The 15,912-nt window shown below is 48.4% G+C and overlaps 1 protein-coding gene across 7 annotated transcripts in view; it reads left to right on the top strand.

Annotated features, from left to right (window-relative positions):
- The window catches only part of LSS (lanosterol synthase), a 42,476-nt gene extending 31,372 nt beyond the window's left edge, over positions 1–11,104 (top strand). For 3 of the 7 annotated variants that reach the window (XM_032630396.1, XM_032630400.1, XM_032630401.1), the window contains 5 exons: positions 6,132–6,197; positions 6,605–6,685; positions 7,277–7,447; positions 8,260–8,338; positions 8,835–11,099. In XM_032630396.1, the coding sequence (XP_032486287.1) occupies positions 6,132–6,197; positions 6,605–6,685; positions 7,277–7,447; positions 8,260–8,338; positions 8,835–8,966 (529 nt within the window). In that variant the 3' untranslated portion in view covers positions 8,967–11,099. Of the gene's footprint in view, positions 1–6,131; positions 6,198–6,604; positions 6,686–7,276; positions 7,448–8,259; positions 8,339–8,834 lie in introns of all 7 variants that reach the window. The other 4 variants (XM_032630394.1, XM_032630397.1, XM_032630395.1 and 1 more) reach the window with 4 other exon arrangements.
- Positions 11,105–15,912: the final 4,808 nt, after the last annotated feature.

Here is a 15,912-nt window from a genome sequence, read left to right as displayed (position 1 = left end):
TGGTGTTAAATACATTCACATTCACATTGTTGTACAACCATCACCACCGCCCATCCCCATAACTCTTTTCATCTTGTAAAACGGATACCCATTGAACAATAACTCCCATTTCCCCACTCTTCCCAGCCCCTGGCAACCACTATTCTATTTTCTGTCTCTATGATTTTGACTACTCTAAGTACCATGTGTAAGTGGAATCATATAATATTTGTCTTTTTGTGTCTGGCTTATTTCGCTGAGAGTAATATCCTCAAGGTTCATGCACGTTATAGCAGGTATTATTAGTAGTTCATTCCATTTAAAAGCCGAATAATATTCCATTGTATGGATGAACCACATTTTGCTTATCTGTTCATCTATGATCGACACTTAGGTTGCTTCCACATTTTAGCCATTGTGAGTAATGCTACTGTGAATAGCATTTAAACCCCCTGGAAGTCACTTCAGCCAGAAGGGCAGGGGCTGGAACAGTTGGGGGCAGGTGCAACAGCCGTGGCCTCCTGCCTCTCTGCCTGCTCCTCTGTGATCAGAAGCATCATTCAGAGCCGATTCCCAGTTTTTGGAGGACAGGGTCCTTTTTGCCCACCCTAGGTCCTGCAAGATGCTCCAGGGACACATGTACAGCTGCCTCCTGGGTCCTGGGGTGGGGAATGGGTAGCTGTTCCTGTGCTAAGAGCTGAGAGCAGTTTAACCCTCCAAACCTTCCCCTGGAATTTGCAAGCCTTCAGCAGACTGCAGACTTCCAGAATAGTTACATTGGGCACATTCTGCCAGTGCAGTAGTTGCCCAGGCGGGAGAGGGGTTCCCGGTGCTGCCGGCTCTGCCATCCTTCCAGGAGCCTGTCCAGTTGATTTTGATATTGATCTTATAGCTAGACAATCTGCTAAACTTAAAAAAATTAATACACTTTGTCTTATAGAGCAGTTTTAGGTTTACAGAAAGATGGCACAGGGAGTTCCTGTTTAGCCATTTCGCTCCCCCTCCCACCCCATTTCCCCTATTATTAATATCTTGCATTAATTTGGTACTTTTTAAATACAATTGATGAGCCAATATTGATACATTATTATCATCCAAAGTCCATAGTTTACGTTCAGATTCACTCTTTGTGTTGTACATTCCGTGGGTTTTGACACATGTATACAACATATGTCCATCATTACTCTATCATGCAGAATAGTTCCACTGCTCTTAAAATCCTCCATGATCTGCCTATTCATCCTCCCCCCTCACCCATCCCCTGGGAACCACTCCAGTATGTCATATAGTTAGAACCATACAGTCTGTAGCCTTTTCAGATTGGCTTCTTTCACTTAGTAATATGCATGTAAAGTTTCTTCATATCTTCACGTACCAGTTTGTTTATCCATTGCCTATGGAAGGACATCTTGGTTGCTTCCAAGTTTTAGCATTATGAATAAACCTTCTATAATTATTCCTGTGCAGGTTTTTGTGTGGACATGTTTTCAGCTCATTTCAGTAAATACCAAAGAGCATATGGTTGGCTCATATGGTGAGAGTATATTAGTTTTGTAAGAAACCACCGAACTGTCTTCCAAAGTGGTTGCTCCATTCTGCATTCCCACCGGCAGTGATGAGGGTTCCTGTTGCTCCACAGTCTCACCAGCATTTGGTGCTGTCAGTGTTCCGGGTTTTGGCCATTCTGACAGGTGTGTAGTGATATCTCATTGTTTTAATTTGTAATTTCCTAATGACGTATAATGCTGAACATCTTTTCATGTATCTATTTGCCATGTGTATATCTTTGGTGAGGTGTGTATTCAGATCTTTTGCACATTTTAAATTTGGGTTGTTGTCTTATTGTTGAGTTTTAGAAGTACCTTGTATATTTTAAATAGCAACCCTTTGTCAGCTATGTATTTTACAAAGATTTTCTCTCAGTCTGTGGCAAGCTCAGGTCTGGCTGCTCTCCGCTCAAAAGCCAATACTTGAGAGGCAAGTGTTGTAAGAAAGGAAAGGTTGCTTTAATCAGAAGGCTGGCAATGTGGGGAGAAGGTGGGCTCATGTTCCCTGAATCAACTCCAGAGATTCTCCTCAGCCCTGACAGGTTTTAAAGGGGAAAAGGGGAAAGAATCTCAGTGAACCATCAAGGCAGGAGGTCAAGCTCTGTGTCCTCTCTTTGCGTGCAGGCTGGCTGACTCCTCATGAGCTTTCTTCAGATGTTGTCTTGCCCACATGACCTGCCTGCAGGATTGCTAAGGGGGCTGCTGGGGGTAGACAGCTAGTCACTCTTTAACTGCTCAGTTCTTAATTCCTACTTCTTTTCGTCTAGGGAAAGGACCGACAGGTTAGGCAAGGCATGGTGTGCATTCAGTAGAGCGTGAGTCAGGAGTTAGGTTAAATGTCACCTAGTGACCTCATTTCTGTAAGGTTTGAGGGCAACAGAAATGGGCAAACAGGAAAGGGTCCAAAGAGCTCCTTACATTTTCATTCTGTCGACAATGTCTTCTGCAGAGCCAGAGTTTTTCATTTCAATGAAGTACAGCCTATCAGTGTTTTCTTTCATAGATTGTGATTGGAGCGTTATATCTAAAAAGTTTTCACCAAACCCAAGGTCACCTAGAGTTTCTCCTATGTTATGTTCTAGGAGTTTTATAGTCTTGTGTTTTACATGAAAAGACAAAAATCTGTGATTCATTCTGAGTTAATTTTTGTGAATGGTGTAAGGTCTGTATCTAGATTTATTTATGTTTTATGTGCTGTTCAGTGTTCCATTACCATTTGTCAGAGACTCTCCTTTCTCCATTGGATTGCCTTTGCTCCTTTGCCAATGGTTACTTGACAGTATTTGTGTGGGTCTGTTTCTTGGCTCTCTATTCTCCATTGATCTATCTGTGTATTCTTTCACTGATACCACACAGTCCTGATGACCGTAGCTTTACAGTAAGTCTTGAAGTCGGGTAGTGTCAGTTTTCCAACTTTATTCCCCTTAAATAGTGTGTTTTCTATTCTGTTTCTTTTGCCTCTGCATAAAACTTTGGAATCTGTTGATATCTATGAAATGATTTGCTGAAATTTTGATTGAGATTGTGTTGCATATATAGATGAAGTTGGGAAGATCTTTTGATTCTTTTATCATAATTTTATAGTTTCCCTCTTATAGATCTTATATATATATTTTTAGATTTATACCTAAGTACTTAACATTTTTTTTTGGTGCTAACATAATCGGTATTGTGATTTTAATTTCAGAATCTAATTGTTCATTGCTGGTAGGAAAACAGTTGTCTTTTGTATATTAACCTTCTATCCTGCAACGTTGCTGTAATTGCTTAGTAGTTCCAGGAGTTTTTTGGTCGGTTCTTTGGGATTTTCTACACAGATAACCATGTAATCTGTGAACAAAGACAGTTTTATTTCTTCTTCCCCAATATGTATACCTTTTATTTCCTTGTCTTATCTTATTGCATTAGCTAGGGCTTCCAGTATGAAGTTGAATACAAGTGGTGAGAGTAGACATTCTTGTTCCTGATTCAGCAGGAAAGCGTCTAGTTTTTCTCACCATTAAGTATGATGTTAGCTGTGGGTTTTTTGTGGCTGCTCTTTATCAAGTTGAGGAACTTCCCCTCTGTTCCTAGTTTGCTGAAAGTTTTTTTTTTTAATCATGAATAGGTGTTAGATTTTGTCAAATATTTCTGCTACAGCTATTGATATGATCATGTGATTTTTTTTTTCTTCTTTAGAAAAGAAGTTGATTTGATAGATTGCATTAATTGATTTTTGAATGTTCAACCAGCCTTTCATACCTGGGATAGATCCCACTTGTTTGTGATATGTAATTCTTCTTATACATTGTTGGATTTGATTTGCTGATATTTTATTGAGGATTTTTTATATCTGTGCTACTGAGAGATATTTATCCCTAGTTTTCCTTTCTCATAATGTCTTTGTCTGTTTTTGGTATGCTGTCCTCATCAAATGAGTTAGGCAAAATTCCCTCTGTTTCTGTTCTTCGGAAGAGATTGTAGAGATGGTACAATTTCTTCCTTAGATGTTTGGTAGAATTCACCAGCGAATCCATCTGGGTAACTCTTTTTATTCTAATTAATTGCTGGTAGATTCTTTTGGGTTTTCTCTGTAGACAATCATATCACTTGTAAATGACATATTTTTCCTTTCAATCCATAGGCCTATAGTTTATTTTCTTGTCTCATTGCCCTGGCTAAGACTTCAGTGTTTTGCTTAGCAGGAGTGGTAATAGTGCCATCTTTGTCATATTTCCTGATTTTAAAGGGGAATGCTTCTAATATTTCTCCATTAAGAATGACATTTGGGAATTCCCTGGTGGTCCAGTGGTTAGGACTCTGCACTTCCACTGCTGGGGCCTGGGTTCAGTCCCTGGTCAGGGAACTAAGGTCCCACAAGCTGTGTGATGTGGATGAAAAAAAAAAAAGAATGACATCTCCTGTAGGTTTTTGGTAATTATCCCTTTTCAGGTTAACAAAGCTCTTTTCTCTTCCTAGTTTGCTAAGTTGTTTTTTCTCTCTGTTGTGAATGGGTGTTGTATTTTAGCAAACGATTTTTCTATCTCTATTGAGATGATTATACATTTATCTCCTTTATCTGTTAATATTGTAGATAATTATTGTAGATTTTTCTAATGTTAAAACACCTTTGCATTTCTGGATAAACCTCACTTAGTATTGGTATATCTCTACTGTATGTAGTTTCCCAATATTTAATTTAGAGTTTTGCATCTGTGTCCATTAATGAACAGCCTGAAATTTTTACCATATTCCTCTTGTCTGGTTTGTTGAGAAGCTTATGCTGAGTTCCCAAAATGAACTAGGGAAAGTGTTCCTTCCTCTTTCTATTTCCTAGGAGAGTTTGTGTAAGGTTAGAAGATTGTTCTTGATAATTTAGTAGAATTCACTTACAAAATGTCTAGACTTGGAGTTCTTTTTCTGGGCAAAGTCTATGCTTTTTACGCATATCTTTAGTGGTTGTAGGACTATTCAGGCTCTTTATTCTTGAGGCAGTTTCAATACGTTAATTTTCTGAGTAATTTGTACATATTGTCTAAGTTTTCAAATGTATTGCCTGAATTTTTCTTATCTTCTCTTTACTTTTTAATTTCCACTAAAGCTATAGTCATACCGCTCTTTTTGTTGCTAATGTTGTTTATTTGTACTTTCACTCTTTGTATTAACATGTCTTGCTGAGTTGGTGGCTCAAAACAGCACGTTTATCACCTCGCAGTTTCTGTGGGTCAGGAGTCCAGGCATGGCTGAGCTGGGCCCTCTGCTTCGGGATTTCCCTGGGTTGCAGTCAGGATGCTGGCCAGGGCTGGGGCCTTACCTGAGCATTGACTGAGGGTCTGCCCCAGGCGTGTGTGGTTGTTGGCAGGTTTCCATCCCTTGCGGATTGTCAGCCTCCGGCCCCATTTCCTTGATGACCATTGGCTGGAGCCACCCTTAGTTTCCTGCCACGTGGGCTTCTGTATGGCGGCTCCATGAGAGCCAGCAAGGGAGGGATCAGTAGAGCCAGGGAGTCTGTCTGCCAGCCAGGTGGGAGCTGGAAGCAGCGACCATCAACTGTGCAGGGATCAGCTGGCTACAAACAGGACACGGGGCTGCCGCTCGAGAGGGATGACACAGGCTGGGTGCCTGGAGGCGAGTGAGCGTCATGGGGGGCGGATCACCCTAAAGGCTGTATTCATACCTTCACCTCTAGTCCTTTCAGAGAACCAGGTCTTCTTTGGAAGTACCAGTTAGACCTGTGATGGATCTTCTTTGTCCTCTGAATGTATTTTCTCTCTCATTTTTTGTTTATTTTAAAATTTTCATTTATGTGATTTACTCAAGTCTGTGTCACTGACCTTGTTTTCGGTGATATCGATCCCGTTTGTAGCTGCTTCTAATGTGGGTTCGTCCCTGAGGTTTTCCTCTCCTTAATTTCTTTTTTTCACTGCCACTTTGTTCCCCTCCTGTGGCCTGTAATCGCTGCTTCTTTGACCTTGTATCTCCTCCCTGAACTGTTTGTTTTTACGTATTTTTAAGGAAGACCATGCTCGTTCTTTTGAGGCCGTAGAGTGGGGGGAATGGGGGTAGCAGGTAAGTTGCTGTTTTGCTGGACTGTTCATTGGGCATGTTCATCCTGCTGTGTTCCAGGGAGACCCTCGAGCGGGGACTGCAGTTCTGTCGGCAGAAGCAGAGGCCTGATGGCTCCTGGGAAGGGTGAGTGATGCCTGTGGGTGCAGATGCGTGTGGGGTGCTTGTGCTGCCCCAGGGGTTTCTGGACATGTTCCTGGTGGGCCTTGCTCCTTTCTGAATGCCCAGCCTCCCCCGGTGGTGACTGCTCAGCGTGCTGCTAAGGCAGTGTGGCTGAGGGCGTTGGAAGGGCGTGGTGGCCTGGTGGCTCTACCCCTCCTCTGGCTTTGGATCCGTTCTCATCTGGCTTTGGATCCAGCACATGGAGCCACCCACGGAGGCCAGGTTGGGTAGGTCTGTCTTAGTGCTGAGGCCTTGTGGATGCTTTTCCTGAAGACAGCCGCAGCCCCCTGTACACCCCATGCTGGAGGGAGACCCTGCGCCCGCTGTGAACGAGGACTCAGGGGCCGGGCGCTGTCCCCTTCTTCCTCCAGCTCCTGGGGGGTGTGCTTCACCTACGGCACCTACTTTGGGCTGGAAGCCTTCGCCTGCATGGGGCACACTTACCGCGATGGGTGAGTGTGGACATTCCCACCTTGGCGGGATGGGGGTCTTCTCAGCATGACACTCTGCTGGGGGTGATTCTCCCTTTGTTGTTTGATTTTGGGGGTGTTCTTACATGTTTTTAAACAGTGAGATAAGATCAGGATTCCAGAAAATGTATGAGCCACTGTGCCTCACTGCTCTGCGCAGCCTCTGGGCTCGTGTGGGGGAGGGAAGCCTCTGGCCCTCTGCCCTCCCCCAGCTCACCCGCCCATACCCAAGCCCCACACCCAAGTAGGAGCTGGAGCGGCCGAGGCCAGGACACTGGCTGAGAGAAGGGAGGAGGCCTAGGGTCAGCTGTCTCCAGACACCTCCCCGAGGGCTGCTTTGCTGGTGGGTCACGTCCAGGAGGCCATCTGCAGATGCACGGCATCTCCCTTTACCTTCCAACAGCCCTGCGGTGCCGGCACCTCTGTCCTCCTTCACGTCCCACGGTGGGCTGGGCCTGAGTGCGGGGGCCCACGCACCCCTCTCCGTGACCCTGAGGGGCCTGGCCAGGGCGAGAGGGGGGGCAGGGACTTCGCCCGGTATGATGGTGTCTCGTGTCTTGCTGGTCTCTGCAGGACTGCCTGTGCAGAGGTCTCCCAGGCCTGCGACTTCCTGCTGTCCCGACAGATGGCAGATGGAGGCTGGGGGGAGGACTTCGAGTCCTGTGAGCAGCGGCGCTACGTGCAGAGCGCCCGGTCCCAGATCCACAACACGTGCTGGGCCCTGATGGGGCTGATGGCCGTCAGGTGGGGGCGACAAGGCCCCTCCCAGAGCCGCGGGGCTGGGCGAAGGAAGGGCGGTGAGCCGGCAGCCTGGGCGGGCACGGCAGCTGAGCTGCGAGTGCAGCAGTGCAGCAGTGGGAGGACGTGAGGCCTGCGGGGCCCCCTCAACAGGCTCCCAGGGCGAGGTGGCAGGTCCTGCAAAGAGGCCCCCCGACAGGGACAGCCAGGGGAGCAGGGCCGTCAGCAGTGTGAGGTGTGGCAGCACCTGCTCTGTGTCCGCAGCCGGCCCTAAGCCACACACGTGCTCAGGCACGTGTACATAACACACACATGCAGACGTGTGCACGCAGATGTGCACACGGTGTCCCAGTCTGTGCTGGGACCCCTGGGAAATCTCCCTAAAGCCCCCTCAAAGGAAGGCCAGGTAGTGTGGGCAGGAGCGGGCAGGCTGAGCTCCGTCTTGAGCCATCGAGCCTTCTGGTGTCTCGTCAGGCCGGGACGAGCAAGCTTAGCACATGTGGCTTCGGTGGCCCTCAGAGGGCCCTGAAGACCAGTGGCCGGGTGGACAGGAGAGCATCCCCTCGTGGCAGGGACTGCCGCCCGGCCACGCGTGGGCTGCCCTCCTGCCCGCTCGCCTCTGCCCCGGTGGCGTTTGCTGCTCCTCGGGGTGTCTGGTGGGCCGACTGTTACCGGCAGGTCTGTCTGTCATCGTGCAGCGTTTCACATCCTTGTCCCTGCGCTTGGCTGCGTGAGGGTGAGGACGCAGATCTGTCCGCAGCCGGAGGGGGGCTCGTGCAGAGTGGTTGTGGGAGTGTTCAGTGCCCGTCTCCCTGCAGGCACCCTGACGTAGCGGCCCTGGAGAGAGGAGTCAGCTACCTGCTTGGAAAGCAGCTGCCCAATGGCGACTGGCCCCAGGTACGAGTGGGGCCGCGGGTGGGGTTTCACCTTGGGGATTTGAGAGTCACAAACAGCACCGGTGAGTGGCCTGTGTGGGAAGCAGGTCTGTGATGGTGGCGGGCCTGAAGGCCTGGGCCGTTTGCAGCTGAAGCACTGGCTTGGTGGCAGGGCTGGTGGCGTCGGGGAAGGAGCTGGCAGGGGAGAAGCCCACGGGCCAGGACACCCTTGGGCTGATCCTGACAGCCCCTCACTCAGAAGGAAGTGTGGAAGGGCATGGGGTCACAAGGTCACGTGAGGCTGGCCCCGCCTTGGATGAGTCCGGGGTTGGTGGGGCTGCGAGGGGCTGGTGGCCCGGGCTGGAGGGTTTGTTGCAGGGCCTGGGGTCCGAGAGCTGGGGTGGTGGTAGGCCCCGCCTGCTGAGGTCAGCCGGCCAGCCCTCCAGCCAGGGTCTCAGTTCAGGGAGCTGTCCAGCCACCTGGTGGAGACGTTGTGTTCATTCCCTGTGTCCTTTCAGGACAACATCGCTGGGGTCTTCAACAAGTCCTGTGCCATCAGCTACACAAGCTACAGAAACATCTTCCCCATCTGGGCCCTTGGGCGCTTCTCCCGCCTGCACCCCGAGAGCGCCCTCGCCGGCCACCCTTGAGAGCACATCTGGTCATGCGAGTTCCAGGCGAGGCTGGGGCATCTCAGAGGGGCCGAGGCAGCCCCCTCCCTGCCCGCTTCGGCGGAAGCGCTGAGCCTGGGCCTGTGGCATGGGCAGGGCTGGTGCCTTCAGACTTGATTTTCAGCATAGCATTAGTTCTGAGAACAGTTGGTAGAGCTCGGGAGAGGGAAGGAACTGGATGAGCCGTGAGGGTGGGTAAAGCACAGTGCGCTCCGTGGTACCGCCTGGCGTGGTATGTGTCCTCTCTGTGGGCACGGGGCTGGGAGGGCTTTCCTGACCAGTGACTGAGTCCTCAGGAGCGGAGCAGCTGTGCCTCGTCTGCGTCCTGCCTCAGGCCCTCGAGGACCGGCTCTTCCTGTCTCTGTCTCTGGCTGAGGGATGGGACAGCTGCCTGGAACGGCCTGGCAGTAGAGGCTGGGCCTGCCTGTTCACCGTGGCGGCTCAGGCTCAGTGGGGATCGGGGACCAGACGCCGCAGGCCGGCCTGCCCCGGGTCTCGAGCTCGCCAGCGCCGCGTCATGGCTCAGCCGGCCCGTGGGGCGCCAGCATCGCTACCTCAGAGGTGGCAGTCGTCTTGTAGTGACAGATGGGAGGCCGAGCGTAAGGAAGGGTGAGGGGTTGTTAATGGCCACGCAGCAGTGGGACCCTGATGTGTGTTGGGGATACCCCTCACCCCCCTTTGTGCTCCAAGCTGCAGGGAGGGTCACATTTCCAGGGTGCTGCCTCTCAGGTGGTGAGCCTCTGAATTCCCCTCTGGCTTCTAAACCCGTCTGGCTTAGCGTGTGTGGACTTGGGGCTCAGGATGGAAAATCCAAACCCTGGAATTGCCTCTGACCTACAAGGATGAGCAGGAGTGTGGCTGTGAGGGTCACTGAGAGCGTCGATGAGGGTCAAACCCAGGCCTGGTGTCGCCCCAGGGGCCCACCTGCTTCTCGTTCCCCCCCAGGGCCTTCTCCTTCTGCTGTTCCTCTGTGCCTCTCCCTGTCTGACGGCTGCCCTGGCTGCGCGGCCCCAGTGTACCACCCTCCCTCTGACAGCCAGAGAGACGCCTGGGTGCCCCCCGCTCCCGCCACCCCTGCCCAGACCCTTAGGGTGCTCTCCAAGGTTTGCACCACGTGGCCTTGCTTCCGCAGCTCTCGTGGCCCCCGAGCGCTCTCCCTGACTCTGCCCGGGGCTCGCCTGCGTCCAGCCTTTGCCTGAGCTGCCCCCCACTGCCCTCCTGCCCCAGGTGGTGCTCTACCTGCTCTGAGCCCCGCAGGGCCTGGGTGCGCATATGCGCTGGCAGGTCCTGCTGGCTCCACCGGCTGCCACACTGTGGAACATAGCGGGTGTTCAGCTGGCGCTAGTTGGATGTCAGCACTTGCCCCAGATGTTTTTAAACTAGGGTTTATTTTGCTGAGGAAGCTGCGCTGGGCCCCTTTGAGATCTGTCAGTTACTCTTGCACCAGCAGCGCAGAGGGTGATTTCCAACGGTCTGCTTCTTGCAGCGGTCAATGCCCAGCCATTATCAGATCACTGGACGAAACATAAAGCTTCCGGGAAAGAAATGAAAATCAACTGTTACACTGAAACATTATGGAAGGTCACCTGTCTTACCGGCTACCTTAATACACAGACATTTGAGCCCCTTAGGCAGACGCTTGTCGTGCATGTGTTTTGTTTCATCCTGGAAACCGTCATGGATTGGGGTCTCTCGTGCCCCGTGTTGGACCACCACCCCTCAGTCTCAGGGAACAAGAGAAATTGTTCCAAGATAAGCAGGATGCACCTCTAGTTATTTGAGGGGAAAATATTTGCCTCAACCTGATTAAAAGTCAAGTTCTCTGTCCTGGGAGAATGATTAACATGTCTTGAATTCAAATTGTTTTATTTTTGGTTATCAGGAGCAAATTTTGAATGTTGTGCTGGGAAGCTTTCTCTGGAGCCAGATTAGCTTTTCTTGTTCAGCAGGATGTAAACTTCAGATCTGACCCTTTGAGGGATTCTCTAACTGGAAATGCTTAACTCACAATGGAAACTTATCTCCAAGAAAATACTTACCTTACTGAACATAACCAATGTCGATATGTAGATTTAAATTTTATTCAGACAATAAAAATGTTTGAACAATTGATACAATCAACTGTTGCTTCCTCGTTCTTCTCTCAACTCTCAGCAGCTAATTATAGGTTAATTGGTCAGCTTGATTTATTTTCATCTCTCCATCTGCAATATAAAGTTTTATTTATAAGGTTAGAAACACAAGACAAGGGGACACAAAGGCGAGAAAGTTAGAGGGGACTGGCAGGGATGTCACACATGAGGTACCTGCCAGGGGCTTGATTCTCTTGCTGTTGTTGGTCTCCAAAGTCAGTGCTCAGCTTTCTCACTGATTGTGGGAAGGGGGCGTCTGGTCACAGCAGAATTCACAAGAACCGCCCTCGCAAGTGGCAGCCGTAGGAAGCTGAAGACGCAGCTCCGAAGAGCTCGGTAAACTTACTAGGGGCACTGGGGCAGCATGTCTTGACCTTGGGCTCCCCTCAAAGACATGTGCCTGGCATTTTCACTTGGAATTTCTGGTGCTGTTTTGAAAACCCTCTTTCCTCACTCAGGATTAGGGTGATAGCGATAACTTCAGAGTTACTTGTTTTCTTCTGGGAAAATAATTCAACCAATAGTTTCTGTGTGATGACTATTATTGGTATGTGACTTGCAGCTTTCCTCCCAGGGCAGTGGTGCCCCAGGGGCCATTTGAGACCCGTGCTGCACATGGCGGAGAACAGCTACTTTGGTGGCTTTAGGCAGCCTCTGATGCCTGTCCCACGGCCAGGCCTCTTGTGCAGGATGCAGCCAGCCTGAGGCCTCGTGTTCCCTGATGCCCCTGGTTCTTGGGAAGGTAGGGGAGCAGGGCTTGCCCTTGGGCCCTCTAGGAATAGGTGAGCGTTGAAGCGGCCTGACGGTGGCCAGAAGGCTTAAAACATCAAACAGAGCTTCAGTGGCCTGTTGGATAATACTGAGTGGTCCAACACGTGTCATCTGAGACCTAGAAAAGCGGGAGGGTGGGGGGAGGGAGGCAGAAAAACATTGGAAGAAACCATGGCTGAAATTTTCCCAAACACAAGACGTGTAAGCCCACAGATCCATGAACCTCAGCAGACAGACCAAAAGCCCCACCAAAACCCACTTTAAGGCTCGTGATACTCTGATGAAGACCAAGGACGAATAAATCTTAAAAGCAAACGAAACAGGCACGTTATGTACTGCTGAGCGAAGACAAGGGTGACAAGCAACTTCTCATCAGGAACAGACATGCCGGAATGATGTCTTCAAAGTGTTGAAACCTTAAATTCCATGTTCAAAGAAAACAGAAATGAAGGCAGAGTGGACCTTTTCCAGATAAACCAACGCTGAAGGAATCGTCCAGCAGCCTTCCCTTACGAGAAATGTTCAGTTGTTTAGGTGTGGGAAAGAGATACTGGGTGGAAGCTGATCTTCAGAGAATGAGGAGCACCAGGTGGGAAGTGTGTGGTAAGTATAGAAGCTTTCCCCCTTTGTCTAAAAGATTTCTTCTTTAAAATTAACTTTTTTTCTTTTAATTAATTAATTAATTTTTGGCTATGTTGGGTCTTCGTTGCTCCACGTGGCTTTCTCTAGTTGTCGTGAGCGGGGGCTACTCTCTGTTGCGGTGCACGGGCTTCTCATTGCGGTGGCTTGTTGTGGAGCATGTGCTCTAGGCACACGGGCTTCGGTAGTTGTGGCACGTGGGCTCAGTAGTTGTGGCGCATGGGCTTAGTTGCTCCGCAGCAGTGGAATCTTCCCGGAACAGGGCTCGAACCTATGTCCCCTGCATTGTCAGGCAGAGTCTTAACCACTGTGCCACCAGGGAAGTCCCTAAAATTAACTTTTAAAAGCAAAAATAATAATGGTGGTTTTAACATAAGAAGTAAAAGGTATGACAACACAAAGGATATTGAAGGAGGATGGAGGCTCCTACCTCGTGTATAAGTGATGCTACGTTAAAGGTAGACTGTGATAAGCAGAAGAAACCTACTGTAAACCCTAGAGGAAACCACTAAAAAAGAAAGAGGTACAGCTGGTAAACTAATAAAGGAGGTAAAATAACCCTCCTAAAATACAAGAAGGCGAGAAAAAGAAGACAAAGGACAGATGGGACAAATAGAAAACAAATAAGATAATAGGCTTAAACCCAACTCTTATGGACTGAATTGTGTCCCCCCCTGCCAAACTCATATGATACTGCATCTGGAGATGGGGCCTTTAAGAAGATAATTAAGGTTAAATGAGGTCCTAAGGGTGGGTCCCTGATCCAGTAGAACTGGTGTCCTTGTAAAAGAGAGAGACACCAGGAACGCACACACAGAGGAAAGACCACATGAGGACCCAGGGTGGGCCGTCTGCACACAAGTAGAGAGGCCACAGGAGGGACCAGCCCTGCCAGTACCCTTGTCTTGGACTTCTGGCTTCCAGAACTGTGAGAAAATAAATGTTTAAGCCACCCAGTCTGTGCTGGTTTGTTATGGCAGCCCTAGAAGACTAATACACCAACCATTTAAATAATTTTATTAACTGTAAAGGGCCAAGCACTCTGGTTAAAAGGCAGAGATTTTAACTACAGATTGTTAACATTGGATGAAAAAGCATGACCCATCAATGTTGTCCATAGAAATTTTTTTTTTTTTTCATAGAAATTTTTAGTGTAAAGATACAGACAGGATAAAAGTGAAAGTTTAGAAAAATACATAATATAGAAACACAAATAAGAAGAAAAAGTGCTATATTAATATCAGTAGATTTCAGGAAAAGGAATAGTACCAGAAATAAAAAGACATTTACTAACAAAAAAAATGTCAATTCATCAAGAAGGCATAGCAATCTTAAATGTATGTGCACCTAATAACAGAGCTTCAAATTACATGAAGCAAAAACTGGCGGGACTAAAGAAAGAATTAGACAAATACACAATTGAAGTGGGAGACTGTAATACTTGTCTCAGCAACTGTAGACAAAACCTTCAACCATCTTGAGGAATTGGCATCTGTACAGCTCCCGGCCTTCTTTCCTAGTGCTCATTCACTAAGATAGGCCATATGCTGGATCATGAGACAAGTCTCAAGAAATTCAAAAGGATTGAAACTGTACAGAGTGTACTGTGACCACCGTGGAGTTAAATTAGAAATCAGTAACAAAAAGACTTAGAAAATCCCAAATATTTGGAAATGAAACAATACATTTCTAAATCATCTATAGTAAAAAATAAAAGCACAAGGGGAATTAGAAAATATTTCAAGCTGAATGAAAATAAAAACATGACGTCAAAATTTGTGGGATGTAGCTAAAGCAGTGCTTAGAGAAATGTTTACAGGCTTACATATTAATGCTGTAGATAAGGTTTAAAATCAATGATTGGGCTTCCTTGGTGGCGCAGTGGTTGAGAGTCCGCCTGCCGATGCAGGGGACACAGGTTCGTGCCCCGGTCTGGGAAGATCCCACATGCTGCGGAGCGGCTGGGCCCATGAGCCATGGCCGCTGAGCCTGTGCATCCGGGGCCTGTGCTCCGTAACGGGAGAGGCCACAGCAGTGAGAGGCCCGTGAAAAAAAAAAAAAAAAATCAATGATTTAATTGTCCATCTTAAGAATCTTAAAACCAAAGTAAGTAGAAGGAAGGATATACCAGACAAAAGGGTAGAAGTCAAATGCTACAGAAAACGTAAAAGAAGATCAATGAAACCAAAAGTTAATGCTTTGAGAAAAGTAACAAGCCTCTAGTCTGACCAAGTTAGAAAGAAAACAACCTATATCAGGAATACAAAAGGGTACCTCACTGTAGATCCTGCAGAAATAAGTTGTCCAGCCTGCCCCCCTAAGCCTGGCCACCCTTCTCCCTGGATCACACGGTTCCCACATGCTCTGCTTTACATGCTCCGGCAAAAACCTGCTAACACTGTTTCTGCACTTTCACATTTGGTTTTCTGCCTCGGCTGGACCTATTAGTCCTCAGAGGCGTAACACCTCAGAGAAGATAATAAGGAAATATGAGCTATGTAATGCCAGTACTCCACAATGTAGATGATGTGGACAAATTCTTCAAAAGACACAGTTGTTGTCTAGATGGGCATGAGAAGACATGGAAAACTTAAGTGACTTTATATCTATTTAAGAAATTGAATCAGAAACTAAAAGCTTTCCTGGAAGAAAACTTTAAGCTCACTGGCTTTGCTGGTGAATTTATCAACCATTTAAGAGAGAAATAGCAATGTAACACAACATCCAGAAAATGGAGGAGGGAACACTTTGCAACTCATTATATGAGGTCAATATGACCTTGATAGCAAAACCAGACCAGGACATGACAAGAAAAGGAGATACAGATCAATTTCCCTCATGAATATAGAAAATACTTAAAATATTAGAAGTTGAATCCAGTGATGTGTTAGAAGGGAAGTGCATTATGACCAGGAAACTGGCAGGATGTTCCCAGGTCCATGGCCGGAGGGTACCACCTTGAGAGGGTTTTCTTGTGGGGGGGAAGAAATGGCATTGTAAGTGTGAGGGGAGGGGCCCGCGGAGGGGAGCTACTCACGCCCGGCCCTGTTCTCAGGAGGCTGGTGGGGCATCTGCCCTGGGGCCTTCCTCAGAGGCCGCTGTCCACGTTCCCGCCGACCTGTCAGCTCTGTCTCGGGGTGCAACCCTTCTCCACAAATCCCACCCGAGATTGGGTGGGCGAAGTTACGCTAAGCTGTGAGTCTGGGGAAGGCAGGGCTGCGTTCTGCATGGAGGTTCCTCCCCCTCCCCCTGCCCTCGAGGCATCGAGGCGTCCGCTGAGGGGAGAGAAGACCCTGCTCCTGGTCTGGGCTGTGTCCCCAGGCAGAGCAGCAGGCGCCCCACCTGCTGCCTTTGGAGCCAGGAAACAGTGCTGAGTTTATGCC

Source organism: Phocoena sinus, chromosome 4 (genome assembly GCF_008692025.1).
Source record: "Phocoena sinus isolate mPhoSin1 chromosome 4, mPhoSin1.pri, whole genome shotgun sequence".
NCBI lineage: Eukaryota > Metazoa > Chordata > Mammalia > Artiodactyla > Phocoenidae > Phocoena > Phocoena sinus.
Note: the sequence above shows the minus strand (reverse complement) of the source record. Positions and strands in the feature narration are given on the sequence as shown.